This window comes from Ochotona princeps, chromosome 27 (genome assembly GCF_030435755.1).
Source record: "Ochotona princeps isolate mOchPri1 chromosome 27, mOchPri1.hap1, whole genome shotgun sequence".
NCBI lineage: Eukaryota > Metazoa > Chordata > Mammalia > Lagomorpha > Ochotonidae > Ochotona > Ochotona princeps.
Window position 1 is genome coordinate 19798856 of NC_080858.1, and position 15338 is coordinate 19814193.

At 57.9% G+C, this 15338-nt stretch overlaps 1 protein-coding gene across 2 annotated transcripts in view; it reads right to left on the reverse strand.

The window, feature by feature from the left end:
* Positions 1–7174: 7174 nt before the first annotated feature.
* TSPAN11 (tetraspanin 11) overlaps positions 7175–15338 on the reverse strand; it is a 29560-nt gene continuing 21396 nt past the window's right edge. Inside the window, exons 4-8 of one of the 2 annotated variants that reach the window (XM_004596346.2) lie at positions 12966–13040; positions 12135–12239; positions 11230–11388; positions 10879–10965; positions 7175–7501 (exon numbers count right to left, since the gene is read on the reverse strand). In XM_004596346.2, the coding sequence (XP_004596403.1) occupies positions 7442–7501; positions 10879–10965; positions 11230–11388; positions 12135–12239; positions 12966–13040 (486 nt within the window). In that variant the 3' untranslated portion in view covers positions 7175–7441. The remainder of the gene's footprint in view (positions 7502–10878; positions 10966–11229; positions 11389–12134; positions 12240–12965; positions 13041–15338) is intronic. The other variant, XM_058656075.1, reaches the window with a different exon arrangement.

Consider the following 15338-nt stretch of genomic DNA (forward strand, 5'->3'; position numbering starts at 1 on the left):
ATCCCAGATCCTCTTGTACATGTTCTGGTTTAGCTAGGAACTAGGTGGCCACTGCTCTGGGCTTTGGCGGCCCAGGAGCAGTGCAGGTGGACGGAAGCACCTGTCCCCTCCCATCAGGCTCCCTGCCCACCATGTGGTGGAGGTGCTGACCCATAGGGACATGCCGAGCGTGGGAGCTGGTTGCCAGGTGCTTGGGGTCCCACCCTTGGCCCTCGGAGTCTGACCCCCCTGCTTGGCTTCCCCTTCTGTTTTCCTCCTCTCCATCCAGTGGGCTCTGTCAATGGTGGCAAGGCCTCGGGGGGCCTCCTGCCCACTGGCCCACCTGTCCTGGGGCAGCCTGGGAGAGCCAGGTGTGCACGCTGGTTGGTTTTGAATGCACTTTTCTGCTCGCAATGCCGCATCTGTGGGTTTCCTTCACCCCGCCTCTGGCTTCATTGGACACCATGTTTTTAGCATGTTTTTAAATAAAAATGGATAACGTGTTGAAGCACAAGTAGGCTGGCCCTCAGCGTACGCTTGGTGACTGATTTCCTGTTGCGATTGGTGTGGGGACCCAGGAGAGGACCAGACACTCGCTGTTCAAGGCACGTCTCTGAGCTGGGACTGCCAGTGTCCTGGGCAGCTGCTGGAGGCAGCCGAGCTTATCAAGGAGAGAGCTCGCTGTTGGTGCGGGGAGAGTTCCAGATCGTGCCTCTGGCTCTGGTGAGGATCTCAGAGGGCTGGCATCACCAGCATGGGAGCATGTGTAGCAGGGCTGACCCTGGGAGAGACAGGAGTCAGAGCAGAGGGTGCACCAGGCCCTTGGCCCATGCCACTGTGTTCAGCCTTTTGTAACAATTCCCAGTGACTCGTAAAGGCCCCCACGAGCTCTTATCATCACACTGGGGACCAAATCGTTGGGACAAACCACATCCAAGCATGACATCTTCTGCCAAAGGTCCAGCAGGAGTGGGTTCCAGAGGGCTGTGCCTGGAGGTGACAGGATCAGGAGTTGGCCACCCCCGAGGAGCAGGTGATTCTAATGGCTGTGGAGGACCAGCCAAGTATAGGTCTCCATGCAGGCCACTTCGTCACTGTTCTCCCTGCTGCTCCAATTCCCCAAGGCACAAGGACACACCTGCTCAGATGCCCCCTGGGTTGATGTGCCATCTGCCTGTGGCTCCTGGGACAGTGGAACCCACTGATCGCCTGAGGCTCTGGTCAGATGTGCTGAGTCGTGGATGGTAGATGGCTGTGGATGGTCACCAGGGGGCTTCTGTCTCCCTTGGAATCTGAAGTTTTTGTGTCCATAGGTGGGAGTGACTGGTGATATCAGAGACCCTCCTAAGCGCCCCAGCTCCCTGTGAGATGCCGGGGGAAGTACTCCCCCATGGGGCTCAGCCAAGGGTGGGTGAGCACGGATGGTCTCTGGGCAGCCTAAGAACAGGCCTGGTACTCACCCATGGCCTCTGCCAGCGCCAGTGTGGCCCAGCCTGGAGCCTGTTCACTTGCACGTTTTTTTGCGCCTTTGGATACTAGACTCAGTAGCTAATGACAGATCACAAAGCAAACAGCCTGATGGGGAGGGGACCAGGGGAGAGCACAGGTAGCTGCCGGGAGACCTCAGAGCTGAAGGCAGGAGGAGGCGACCTGGCAAGGAGCAGAAGGAAGTGTGTCCTGACCATGGAGGTCCACAGAGCTGGAGCTAGCGGGAGGACAGCCAGAAGGAAGACCAGATGTAAGAACCTGAACTTGCTGCTAAGGACAACGGGGATCCACTGAAGGCCTTTCAGCCCAAGTCTGACCTGCTCAGGTCTGGCCTCTGGACTAAAGGCACTGCAGGACAGCAGAGGGCTCAGGCACTGACACTGCTGGGATTCAGGGAGGCGGCCGGCGGGATGGAACTGAGAGGATCAGCAAAGCCTGGCGTCTAATTAGATCTAACAAGGCGTCTTGCCATTCACCCAGCACGACACGCTCACCCTGGACAGGTAGGTGGACGACTAATGGTTTGCATCGAGTGTGCTGGAGGGTCTGTTGTCTAGCTCGGTGCTCATGCGCAGGAGAAGGGCAGAGATCAGCCTGGCCTAATTAAATCTGTCCTTTTATTTGTATCGAGCGTCACACAGTTTGCACATTGCTTTCCATCACCACCACCCAGGTTCCCCTGAGCGATGCTATCTTATCTGTCATCACCATTAGATGTGCACCATGGTATGAGGTGGCAGCATGCTGGCTTGGGAAAAAGGCAGGGCCCTGATTGAATTCCCACTCTGCATTTGGTGTGCACGGCAGCTCCGGGCAGTCACGGAACCTGTCTTGGTTCTATGAGGTTTGATGAGGATAGTGCCTGTGCTGCAGATTCGCCTGGGAGGATTAAATAACCATGTACTTGTATAAAGACAGCAGGCTGGCTCCTGGGCAGGGGGTAGGTGCCCGAACCAAAGGCAGGAGTCCAGGGGAGAGCAGCCCAGGCTGAGACGGGCAGAAGAGTTATGTATGCCGGGACAGGGGTGCCTCCTGGAGCTGGCTGGACTGGCTGCCCTGCACCCCCTGCTTTGCCCCGGGCTAGCTCAGCAGCAAGCACTCAGTCATAGCAGCATGTGGAAAGCCAGATGAAATAAATGTTGTCGTGGACACAGAAATCTTGGCAATGTGACGGTGTGCTCCTAAAGCCTTCGGTAGAGATCGCAAGGCTATTGATTTAGCCATCTAGTTCAGGCTGAGTTTAACGACAGCTACGAGATAGACGGTCTGTCCTGGAGCTAACACAAACAGTGCCCACAGCCAGCCAGGGGAAGGAGGGAGCTGAGCCCTGCCCCCTGGGACTTGCCCATTGTGGCCCTAGGTTACCAGAGAGCTGAGAGCCCTCAGAGGCGAGCTGAGCAGGTGCTGCTTGGTGGCTGTGTGCCGAGGAAGGGACGGGGAGCTGAGGAAGTGAAGGCCTCTACCAGAGGTCTCAGTGGGTCTCTGACTGCTCAGATTCCCCTCCTGGTGCCAGAGTTCTGGAATTCAGCCCAGCCCAGTGTCTGCAGTAGGGCTGGTCCAGTCTCTGGTTGACCCCAGAAGGTGTCTGAGGACTCCCAGTACATTGGTGAGACCCCAGTTCCTGCAAGGATTCCCCGCTTTCTTGTTTACCCCTTGGCAAGTTCAGAGAGAGGGACCTGTATTTGAACCCTTGACCTGAGGGTTTCTGCTGTGGACTTGGCGGTTGCCCAGCTACCCTGTGACTTTGCAAGTGCAATAGGGGCTCACCGCTCCATCAGGGGACACTAGCTGGCTTTTCTCTGTCTTCTGTACAGGCTGATGGTAGCTGGCATCACTGCTAGCTTGATGCGAAGGCTCCCACCTGCTGTGCCATCCACCCTTGCTGCCCTGTGCCAGTCACTGTCAGAGGAGGCTCTGGCTAGCGGTGGCAGCAGGGGCAGAAGGGAAGCAGCTGCTGTTGGTGCACTTGCACTTGAGAGGGACAGAGAGATCTCTGATCTGCTGATTCCACTCTCCAAGTGGCACAGTAGCTGAGGCTGGGCCAGGCTGAAGCCAGGAGCCGCGACTCCACCCAGGTCTCCACATGGCTAGAGGTGGGGACTCAAGTACTTGAGCCATCACCTGCCACTTCTCAGTATGCACACTGGCATTAGAAACAGCTGGATTAGAAACAGGCAGGACTGGGTCCCCGGTAATCCTTTATGGTATAATTCCCTGTGCCCTAAATCCTGCTTCTATTTGAAGAAAGTAAGTGATACGATCCCCTCCCACTTGCAGCCTATTGGATTAAAAATTTTAAAAAAGAAATGTTTATTTGAAAGAACTCTTCACCTGCTGGTCCACTTCCCGCATGGGCACAACAGCTGAAGCTGGGAGTGGGAGCTCCATCCAGGTGTCCGTGGTGGCAGGGGTCCAGTTATTTGAGCCATCATGGCTGCCTCCCAGGGTCTGTGCTACAGGAACTTGAAGTTGGCAGCCGGGGCTGGGAATCGAACCCAGGCATTTTCCCCTTGGCCAGACACCCACCCTCCCTGGCTTGTCTATTTCATGGTGGAGAAGGGGATGGGAACCAGGGGCTCCAGCCTGGGCCTGGGGAGGTTGTGGCGGCTGACAGAGCAGCTGGCAGCTGCCAAAAGTGACAGTTCCATCAACACTTCCTGTTGCCTACCGAGGTCCTTGTTGGCCACCAGGGCTATTGGACAGAAGTCACCAGGCACAAGGATGTGGCACCTGTGAGCCCTCAGGTGCTGGTGCAGGTGTCCACGCTCACGGTGGTGGCAGATGCCCTGGTCCAATGGAGTGGATGACTATGAGCGTGACCTAGCATGCGGATGTGCCTATCACTTCTGCTCTGATGGTTCAGTGAACTCAGCCTGTCCAGAAAGGGCTGGAAGAGCCAGTCTGTAGACACCCCTACAAGGTGGGACCCCTTTGCCCTCCTCCCCCCGAGGTCATACAAGGTGGGTGGTTCTCCCCTGGGATCCTCCCCTGCTGGGACCTCCTTGAGCCCAGGCTCCCCTCCTCCCCCTGTCCTACCCTGAGCAAGCCTTCTGCAAACACAGTTGCTAGAGGAGGCTTAAGTCTCTTAGCGACATCAGGCAGCCTGCTGCTCTCAGCAAAGACACAAGTCCCTTCACACTGAGGTTGGAATGTGTCTCTATGGGGTGGGCATGGGGAATGGGACCCTTGCTGCTGCCCCTTCATAACACTCCTGCTCGCACGCTGCAGTGAAGCCAAAGGTGGGAGCTCACACTGCAGACTCCTGAGCGCCTCGGGCAAGGGTGAGGCCATATCCAAGGAGTGGAGGCAGAAAGCTTGCAGCAAGAATAGGCCATGTCCACAGGCCTGCAGCCAGAAGCTACCGCGAGCAGGCCCTGGAAGACCTGTGAATGATGAGGTGACAATTGCAGAAAAGCCGGATCGTAATCAATATGGTCGACAAGCCTCCTGAGGATACATGAAAGCATGGTGGCCCACACCAGCAGGGGGTAGCAATGCACTTGGCCTTCTCATTGCCTGGGACTGCCTTGCAGAGGAGCATAAAGCACATCACGGGAGACCTCGTCAAATACAGTCCCTTTATTGTCACGCCCCAGGCACTATTACCCGGGCTTATACTGAGATGAGCCTAGGACAAGGGCATGTAAACAGCCAGGGTGCTTTCTGTGCGGTAAGTTAAGGCAGTGGAAGACCGTGATAAACTGCTCCATGGGTCAGGTGGCTCTAGGAGCCCACGTGGCGCTGCCCGCGTCAGACTGCCTGGAATTGCTGGTGGCCTTTCCCAGGGGGCAGAGATGGAGGGGTCTTCAAGTGCACAGGCAGGAGGGGGGAGGGCACACCGGTGGTGTTTGTATGGAAGCTCAAAGTGGAAGTAATGAGGATATATGGGGTTGCCCTGGAGCACACAGGCAGTGGTAGGGAAGTGGAGGCAGGCAACGTGCCCCCTTCCAGGAAGAGGATGTAGGCACTTGGGTTCCTGGCCAAGGTCACAGTCATCAAAGAGCCCACTGGATCCAGGCAGCCTGAGACACGCCTCCCCCAGAAGCAGGGTTCAGCCTTCCTGGTAGCGGGCACAGTATTAAGGCTCTGAATGCAATCCAAGCAGGCAGCCTGCTCTGGATGTGAGCGCCACCCAGTGGCCACAAAAGACTAGCTTTCTCTTTGGACAGTCAAGCCACCTGCCACTGCTTCCCAGGGGCCCCAGGTGATAATGTGTTCAAGCAGGTGCTGGTGAACGTCACAGCTCTCCGGCCTCATGGTGCTGGAGCTCGGTGGCTTGGCCCTTATCTGATCGCCTAAAGCTGTGTGCAGGCAGAACTGCCCATACAGGCATGACCAGGCCCACCTTACAGCCCTGGCTACAGCATTTGCTGACCATGGAGGTGGGGCAGGAGAAGGAGGTGGAAAGGGCCATGCAAGGAAGGGAAATGTCCGTCTCCCTAGTCCAGGGTGCAGGGGAAGGCCCTGCTGCTGATGGTGGTCCCTAGTCCTACTTCAGGGGTCAGTGTTGGCGCCTGAAATTTTGGGGCCATAGTCTCTCAGCTTGCTTCCCACCTGCTGTCTCAGCTTCTATCCAGAGAGGCCCAGTGGTCAGCAAGAAATCAGCCAGGCTGCTAAACGGGCAAGGCCATGGTGCTAGTGGAGAACAGTCCTATTCAAGTGGAGTGTGACCTTGAGAACCAGCCTGACAGCCTGTTGCCCCCTGGAGAACCGCTGGTGAGGGGGCTCCGGGATATGGGTCAGCACTGACTAGCAAGGATCTCCGCTTGGCTGAGTCACATGCAAGCTAATGTCATGGTGCCTAGCACAGGCTCTGGGACACCCCAAATGGCTGTACCTGGGGGACTCCAGGAGTCAGGACAAGTAATAGGAAAGGGTGCCGAGCATGCCCTCCCCTCCTCAAAGCTCCTGTTTGCTCTTGGCACCACCAGCAGGGGTCACCTGGGGTGGGGGCGGGGAGACAGCCTGGTGAAACTGGGGCGAGGAGCAACAGATCAGGATGCTGGGCTGTCTGCCTGAGGAAGACTGCACAGGCTTGTCCCCCGTCTCCCCATGATGATGGCCGTGGGTGGCCGCTGGCCACTCCTGAGGGTGGGAGAGGATGTGTGCCTGCCCCAGGGTGACCCAGGTCAGCAGGAATCCAGGGTGAACAGGGCTGGAGGGTGTGGCCAGGCTTGGTCTCTCATGGCTGGCCCTTCATGGGGGATGGGGGCAGGCAAGGGGGTCTCCATGGCAGGAAGAAGGGCAGGGTCTAGGTGGGATGGACACTGAGCTTGGAGGCCTTGAGTTGCAAGCTGCTGTTAAGGAGGGCTCCCAGGAGTTGACGCTCACTCTTTGGTCAAATGGCCATCATCTCCACTCTGAATTTCCAGAGATTTTATATCCGTTCTCTTTTAGCGCTGGGAGAGGCTCTTCCTCTTCACTTGCTGCCCAGTGTGGGGAGAGACCAAAAGGTGGGCCTGGGACGGAGGCGAAGCAAGTGGTGTGAGGCCCAGCAAGCAACAAGACAGTGACCACGTGGCCAGGTGGGGGCAGAGGGCCTGTTCATCGAGCCTCCCTCACAGCGGCTCTGACTCTGTGGGGCCCACCATTTGGTCCACTCCGCCTGGAGGAGCTGCACAGCATTCAGAAACCTGGCATTCCTCCCACCATCAGAGTTCGGAACAGGAAGTCCCCAGGGGCATGCCTCGGGCTGGGGCTCGGGTGCAGAGAGGCCAGCACATGCCCTCCTGGCACCCTTGGGATGCCCCCTCCCGCTTGCTAAGGGGCTCTCTGGCTGTCTCATGGCAGGGCACCTGGTCCTAGGTCCTGCATGAGCAGGGAGTGATGGAAGAGTGGAACTCAGGAGCTGCAGCCTCAGGCAGCTGGAGGACTTGCAGGAGCTGGGCACAAGGCAGGGGGAACCGGAGCTGACTCTGCAGGTCCAGCAGACAGCACCTGGGGGCTGTCCTCTGGGTGCCAGGCAGTGTGGCGGTCAGTAAAATGGCCGCAGGAGCCTCTGGTGCAGGCAGCAGGTAATGACCATCCCGCAGATCTGCCGGAGGGAGAGAGAAGAGCACCGAGGCATCAGGAGCCTGTGGAGCTGCGGGTCCACAGCACCGCCACTGGTGTGTACACAGCTCCCCCGGGACCCCAGAAGCACTGGGGCAGGGCGGGGGAATGCTGTCCCAGGTGCACCTGCTGCTCTGTGGTCCTAGGTCTCCTTCACGTCTCATTAGGCTGGGGGATGGAGCAGTCCCTAGCTGGACAAGAAGCAGCCACAGCATCCCGGCCAAGCACACGCAGGCAGGGTACTTCCCCAACGCTTTGTTCTCCCCCTTGCTCCTCCTCCCTCTGACCCCGAGATGCACTGAAAAGAGGAAATGGGGGTACGGCAGGCCAGGACCATGGGGTATCACCAGGGTCCTCAGACATCAAATGCTAGTGTTTGGGGGATCGCGACACTCTCCAGGGGAGAGGGATCAGGGCAGGGCAGCGCCCCCTCCACCTCCCTTGGGCACCTGGGGAGAAGGTGGCTTTCCCTCAGTGTAAGAACAGGGCGGTGACAGTGCCCAGGTGACCTGGCTGCCCATGGGCTGCAATCAGAGGGAGGAGGTGGGCAGCGGGAAGTCACAGAGGACTAGAGTCTCCCGCCATGCCCTCCTGCCCATCTCAGACCATCTTGGAGGGCAGTAGAGGCTGGGGGTGCTGCTCATCTGGCAGCGGTTGGGCGGGGGCCTCCCGGGTTATTTCCCTTCCCCCCCGATTGAAGCAGGTAGCTGTGGCAGTGTTACACACCCTCCTGCCCTGTTGCCACCACCTGTGGGATTATCTGGATCTTTCTGAGCCATAAGGATGGCACACAAGCTTGTATACCAGGTCTGGCATCTCCCGCGGGTAACAGCTCATTGCAGGGGAAGGCAGAGCTGCACGTGTGTGCACACACACAGGTACATGCTTTGTGAGGACCACAAGCATGTTCCTGGGGGGGGGGCTCCTGGGCATGTGTCTCAGCACACACACACACACACTCCACCCTCAGTCACATGGACGGCACAAGGATGCCAGTCATCACAGCCTTGAGAGCAGCTCCCACCTGCAGGACAAGGAGGAACCAGCAGGGCCAGTGGTAAGCAGCCAGCAGGTGCAGGAGCTGGAGCTGAAGGTTAGACATGGCCAGGAAGGGCTAGGGCTGGGCTCACGGGGTGGGCCTGGGTGGAGTCCTGAGCTGGCCCATGGCGGCCATCAGAATGCACGAAAGAAGTCTGCAAGGATGGGCCCTGAGCCTGTCAGGTGCTGGCCTCCTCCCTTCAGCGTCCCTGCCGCCCCCGGCCTGTGCAGCCACCAGAACTCAGGACCACTGCTGGTTGACTCCCACGGCAGTTCCACTTCCTGTTCTGCCTGTTTTCTGGAACCTCCTGGAAGAGTCCTCCCACTTCCCTGTCTGACCGACTTGGGCATTTAAACTCACTGAGCTGCCACCTTCTCTGGCCATCTCTTGAGCTCTGCTCCCATGTGAGCTTCCAGGCCCCACACACCTGGTCCCTTTGGACCAAGCTGCATTAGGCAGATTTATAGGAGCCCCAAGGCCTTGGTGCCAGCCCCAGCCTAATTTCCCATTTTAAAAATTGTACTGAGGTACACACGGGCATTGCATGTTAATCGGGACATCCTCACATCTAGTCAAGGTCGAGGGTCACTGCCATGGAGGCCCTGGGAGCTGGGGCCTGAGCTAGCACCTCCCTCACAGTTCCACAGCTTGCCAGGACGTGGCTGACGTCAGGATTCCTGAACACAGGGAGTTCTCTGCTTTGGTTTTCAGTGTGCACAAACCACTGTGACATCCCAGGACCCTGGGAGGCATCAGTTCTGAGACAGCAGTCACAGAAGTGGGGAGCTCACTCCGCCCGAATTGTGCACAGTTAGAAGCAGCTGGTTTTCAGAAACCCCCAAGTGCAGCTCAGGGCCACAAGAGCGTTGAGGCTTTTGTCCTGGACCAGTCTAACTCTGATTTGAATAGCTCCGCCTCTTAGGATGGATGACTAGGGCTCCTATGCAAGACTTCTACTTCTTGATTCCTTGCACAGGTGCCCAGTCCAGCCACTTCACAGGTAAGGAAACTCAGGGTTCAGGAAGGGAATGTGACTTCCCTAAGGTCACACAGCGAGAGGCAGAACTGTGGCTTGAATGTGGATCCTCTGATATCCTCCAACCCCCGCCCTGTGCCCAAGTAAAAGTTCTCCCAGGTCCAGAGACCAGGAAACAGCTGCTGTCTGTTGTGCATTGGGTCTTTGGGGTGCTACACTGGAGTGTTAGGGAGGTGCCGGGTGTCTGCCATGCTTGGGGAGCAGACCTGGAGCGAACCCTCTTCCAGGCTTGAGTGGAATCACCGGCTGGAATCCGGTAGCGTGATGACCAGCATTTACCAGCAGAGGGCGCTCTGCAGCTGCAGAGCCAGCTTAGTGCAGAAACACTAGGGAGCAAATTGGGCCGGCGGCTCAGTTCCCTGGCCAGGTGACCCCAGGAGTCACTCGTGGCGCGTCTTGGAGGATTTTTCATGCTGGAGGGTGTGAGTGGGGAGGCGATTCTGCACTGTCCACACCTGGCCTCCTTGACTTTTGACTGTTGTCTAAGGTGCAGGGCACTTAGAAGCTGCCCAGGGCTGGCTGGTACCCATACAGAGCTGGTCCTTGGTTCCCAGGGACAACCCCTCTGGGGTTCAGCATCTAGGGCAGTGCAAAGTGGGGCGTACAGTGATGCTCTTGGGGTTCTCTGTGTGTCTGAGTAGAGGACAGTCAGGTTCTTACGTGCCCACACAGGCTAAGCACAGTGGGCATTGCTGAGCAAAATCTGTTATCTGATTATAGAAGTGAGGGGGTCCCTGGGCACCCCGTTCATGGCACGCTGGGCTGGAACTGGGTTCTCCTGGTCCTGGGTCCTGGTGCACATGTAGCACAGTTATCTGCAAGACTGCACAGGAACGACCTACCCTGGCCGACTTGTAACAGTGTTAGGGATGGCCAAAGGCACTGTGTAGGTGCACGAAACACACACTTGTACGCCTGAACACACATACCCACACACACCGCCAACCGCATGGACCCAGACACAAGCACGCACGCACGAGTCCACACACACCATGGCAGGCTGTGCGTGCCTCACTCCTCTGGGCACGCACATACCTGGGCCCACACCTGTACCTGTTCCAGGTCCCTCCCTGTTCCTTGTGAGTTCAGGCTTTCAGGCTGCCCAGTGTTCTGTGGGAGGAGACCTACCACCTGACTCACCCTCTCTTGGCTATGGAGAAGAAGTGGGCAGGGCACAGGCGGGGCATGGGTCAGTTACTTGAGGTCAGCATTTGCCATTTCAGCCCATGGGAGCAGGTGGGCTTCTCCCTTGACCCCTTCTCCCAGTCCCCTTGCTCCAACTCACCTGCAGGCAGGCCACCCCGATGCCCACCGCTCCCATCAGTAGCAGGTGGTCTGCCAGGAACTGCTCCAGCTTGGTGATGCAGCCACCCTGTAAGGGAGCCATGGTTATGGGTGTCTAGGCCATGACAAGCGGGGAGGGGGAGGGAAGGGCTGCCCGGTCCCGTGTGTCCCGCTGAGGAACGGCCAAAGCCTGAAACACAGGGTACCCCCAGACAGCCCTGGACTCTTCCCACCAAGATCTGTCTGTCCCAGGCTGGCCGCTGGCATCACAGCCAAGCTGCCCAAGCCTGTTGGAGGTGGCTGTGCTGGAGGGGCAGCGGTGTGTGTTGGGGGGGAGGGCTTAGGTGCTCACCTCCACCTTGTAGATGTTGGAGGGGTGGACGCGCTGGCCACAGCGTGCCACCACTGTCTTGCAGCAGCTATCGGGCACACGGCGTCCCTGGGCGTCCCTGGATCGGATGTACACGCTGTGCTGCCAGTCCTCCGAGCTGTTGCTCCCACAGCACTTGAACTGGAGGAAGAGGCGGGGGCTGGAGGAGAGTGTGTGCTCACCTGGTCGAATCCCACCCCTCTGCACCCCTTGACAGTCCCTGCCCCCTGTGCGTGTTGGTGTGTGGGTCACCCCCTACCCTGGAGCCTTCCCCTGAGGCTGCTCCAGGATGCTGACCTTGGGGGCCCCACCCTGCCTCCAAGTCCTTTAGGGGATGGTGCTGGGGGTCTGTGAGATTGGCGAGAAGCCCGGAGACAATGGGTCTGTGTCCCATGGGGTGGCTAAGACAGGCTGCACCACAGGTCCAAGAACCTCAACCCCCTACTTGCTAAGGAGTTTCCGGGCTCACAGCCCATGGTTCCATGTAGCTGGCCGTGACTCAGGGGCCTGTGTGAGTGCTGCCCAAGACTGGGGCCTCACGAGCTTCCCAGCAGCCACAGGGAGACTCAGACATCAGGCCCTGGTCATAGCTGGCCTTTCCCAGCTGGGCACTGATTCCTAGCTGCGCATGTGCCAACAATGAAGCTAGGAACTGGCCGGACCAAACAGCAAGGCGTGGACGCTGGCCATCTCCTGTCCCCTCACCATCCCACCTGACAGGTTTGTATAGCGGCTACACCCAGCAGTGAGTGCGGTGGGCTTGCTGGGGGAGGAGGGGGAGGCAGCTGCGGAGAGAAGAGGGGTGGGCTGGGGGGTGTCCAGGCACAGGCCCAAAGTGCTGGATGTGGCAGCACACAGCAGCCTCGGGCTCGGTACGTGTAGCTTACGTCCTGCTGCAGGCGGTCCATCGAGGCTGTGATGTCCTGGGCTCTGGGCTGCCCATAGTTCTCAGTCAGGGTCCGGTTCAAATGCTGCTTCAGTTCGTCACTCAGCTGAGGGGGGGGACAGTGAGGTGGCATCAGCAGAGACTCCCCCCCCTTGCCCTGCTCCCTCCCTCCCCCAGGACCTCTGCTCCCTGGTATCTGAGATGCCACAGTGGAATTTGGGTAGTGGCATAGCAGGGGCTTCTCAACGGGTGTCATGGGACCCTCGGCAGGAGACAGCATGGAGGACAGAAGCGGCATGGGCAGAGCCAAGGAGAGCCTGGAGACAGCTTGTAGAAACTGTCATAGCCAGGGGCTGGACACAGGGGTGCCTCAAGGCAGCTGTGGGCTGAAAGTTTAATTATCAGGAGATACTCAGATTATGTGTGACCCCACCATGCAGGTGCTGTAGATGGTTGGTTACGTTGTCTCCAGCAGCCCAACCTCCAACCTCACTCTGTCCAGAGTCCCTCGGCCCAGAGGGGCTGGGTAGCTCAATTCAGCCCTGCCCAGTCCAGGCAGCTTGAGGCCTGACTCTGTTTTTATCCTTTGACTGAAGCTGGCCTGAACAGCTTCCCTGGAACTTTTTTTTTTTTTTTTGCTGGACACATCTATGCATGGATGAGAAGGAACAGGGACAGGGCACTCCCCAAAGGCCACGCTGAGGACATGGGTACCAACAGAGGTGGCTGGGAACAGCAGTGGGCAAAGGACTGCTCCCAGGACCAAGCCGTGGGAGTCTGCCTCAGTTTCCCCATCGCGGCCACCCTCTCCGCGGCGGGAGCTCCCACTCACCCTCTGATAGTATACGTGGGCCAGGACTCCAGCCACCAGCTCCACCAGGAAGATGACAAGCAGCAGGCAGAAATACTGGGAGCAAGGAGAGATGGTGGTCACTGCCTGCGAGGCACCCCTGAGCAAATGGTTCCCCAAGGTGAAGTGGTGGGGGCACCAGCCAGGAGCCCCATCCCTGCACCAGCTGCCCCCTTGCCAGCAGACCCTTGCCGGTCAGCCCATTGGTTCACCCAATTCCTGCCACAGGCAGGACTGGGCAATGCTGCACCCAAAATGCCAGGAACTTCGTCTTGGTCTCCCACTTGAGTGCAGAGGCCCAAGCACTCGGACCACTGCCTGCTGCTCTCCCAGGTGCATTAGCAGGAAGCTGGATCTGAAGCAGAGCAGCCAACACTCAAACTGGCACTCTGACATGTGTGAGCTGTGAGTACTGCCAACGAAGCGGTGGCTTAGCCTGAGTCCGTTGTGTTGACCAGCAAGCTGGAGGGCTGTGCAGCCAGAAGACGCGCAAGCAGCTGAGGTCGGAAAGCCGGAAGACAGCTTGCAGTCACCTTTGCCTGCTCTAAGTCTGGCTTGGCGCTGTTTTCCGAGTCTCTAAACAGCCCCAACAGTGACGCTTCTGGACACCAAGGGTGCTGTTGGGAGGTGTTGGAGTTCAACGCCAACTCAGCCAGACACGATGCTGCCCAGCGCCTCCTGGCCAGCCAGCTACCCCCCAGGTACTGCCTTCTAAGCAAACCACGAGGTTCACCAGCTTCACTGCTCAGAACCTACTAGGGTTGGGTGAGGCAGAGTGTGTGCCCCCGTTCCCTATAGAGCCAATGGGGGAAGCGGTCGCTGTTCTTTGCTCCCACCCCATCTTTGCTCACTCAGGGCTCCTTCCTCGGTAGAGCTGGGACCTTCCTCACCCACGCTGTCCCAGGGGGAATGCCAGGCACATGGCGGGGCACATGGTGGGGCACCCCCGACTTCAACAGTCGGTGTTTGCACCCTTCCGCTGTTGCCAACCACACAGAGGCTGTCTCCCCCTGGCTCCCAGGGAACAGCTCTCGAATTACTCATCCCACCACCAGGCCAGCACAGCGCCAACCACACTTCAAGATGAATACCTAGGGATGTAGAACAGCCAGCCTGAGGTCCCCCCTACTGCTGCTGTTCCCCCTGGCACACGGAGGAGCTCACCGATGGTGGAGTAGGTGCAGACACGATGTTGGGCAGGGAGGTCAAGTGCCTCTCTGCAGGACAGGTGTCAGGAGAGGAGAGGAGAGAAACAGGGCGGAGACAGATGAGAGGGCACAGGACAGGAGCAGCCTTGACCCCACCTGTGTCCTGTGGGTCTGCTGCTTTACCACTGCCATTCAGCTTGTCGCCTCCAGGAAGGCCTCCTCATGGTTCTGACCCATGGGCTTGTGGCTGGCATTCCTGGTTCTAAACTTCCCCGTGACCCCGGATCCTCACCACCTGTCTGAACCGCAGGGCCAAGGTAGACCATGATGGTCACTTCCTCCCAGGCTCTGTCCCGTGCCTCACTCTGTCTTCACACTGCCTATTCACACAGACTTGAACCGGCTCCACCCAATATTGCAACCAGTCCACCCCTGCACTCAGGGCTGCCCTGACCGCTCTTCCAGAAGCAACTTGTCTCATTCTGCTAGAAACCAGTGACAAGAATTCCTAGGAGGGGCTGGTGCTGTGACATAGCATGTAAAGCTATTGCCTGCAACACTGGCATCCCATGGGGCACTGGTTTGAATCCCAGCTACTCCACTTCCAATCCAGCTTTCTGCTAATGCTCCTGGGAAAGTGCTTACGCCCCTGTCACTCACACAGAGACCGAAGACACTCTTGCCTCCTGGTTTCCACCTGGACCAGCCATGTGGAGAATGAACTAGCAGTCAGAAGATTTCTCCTTGTTTCTGTAATTCTGACTTTCAAATTAGTAAATATGTGTGTGTGTGAGAGAGAGAGAGAGAGAGAGAGAGAGAATGCTTTTGCAGCTGCTGCTTTTGGAGCTCTGGCTAAGACCAGGTCCCTGTCCAAATATAAGAATCATTCACAAAGTTTATGGAAAAATGCAATGAAAAGATATCATATATTTTGGTGCAAATGGATCATGCTTGTTAATCCTTTAATAGGACAGTCTGAGCGAGAAGCGAAATTGGACGTTCTGCATAACTTCAGCTCCAAAGGGGAGCTGGGAGGGCAGCATTCTCTGAGCCGTGCTGAGACTTTTATGTAAGGAGACACTTTGCAGGAAGTGTGGAAATAGCTCTCCTGTGACAGCAGGTGATTAATTAGAAAGCAAAAAGGGTCCTAAAAGCCTCGGAGCCAGCATGGCGTCAGCTGGCATCATCTCGGAGCTGAATTTCAAGA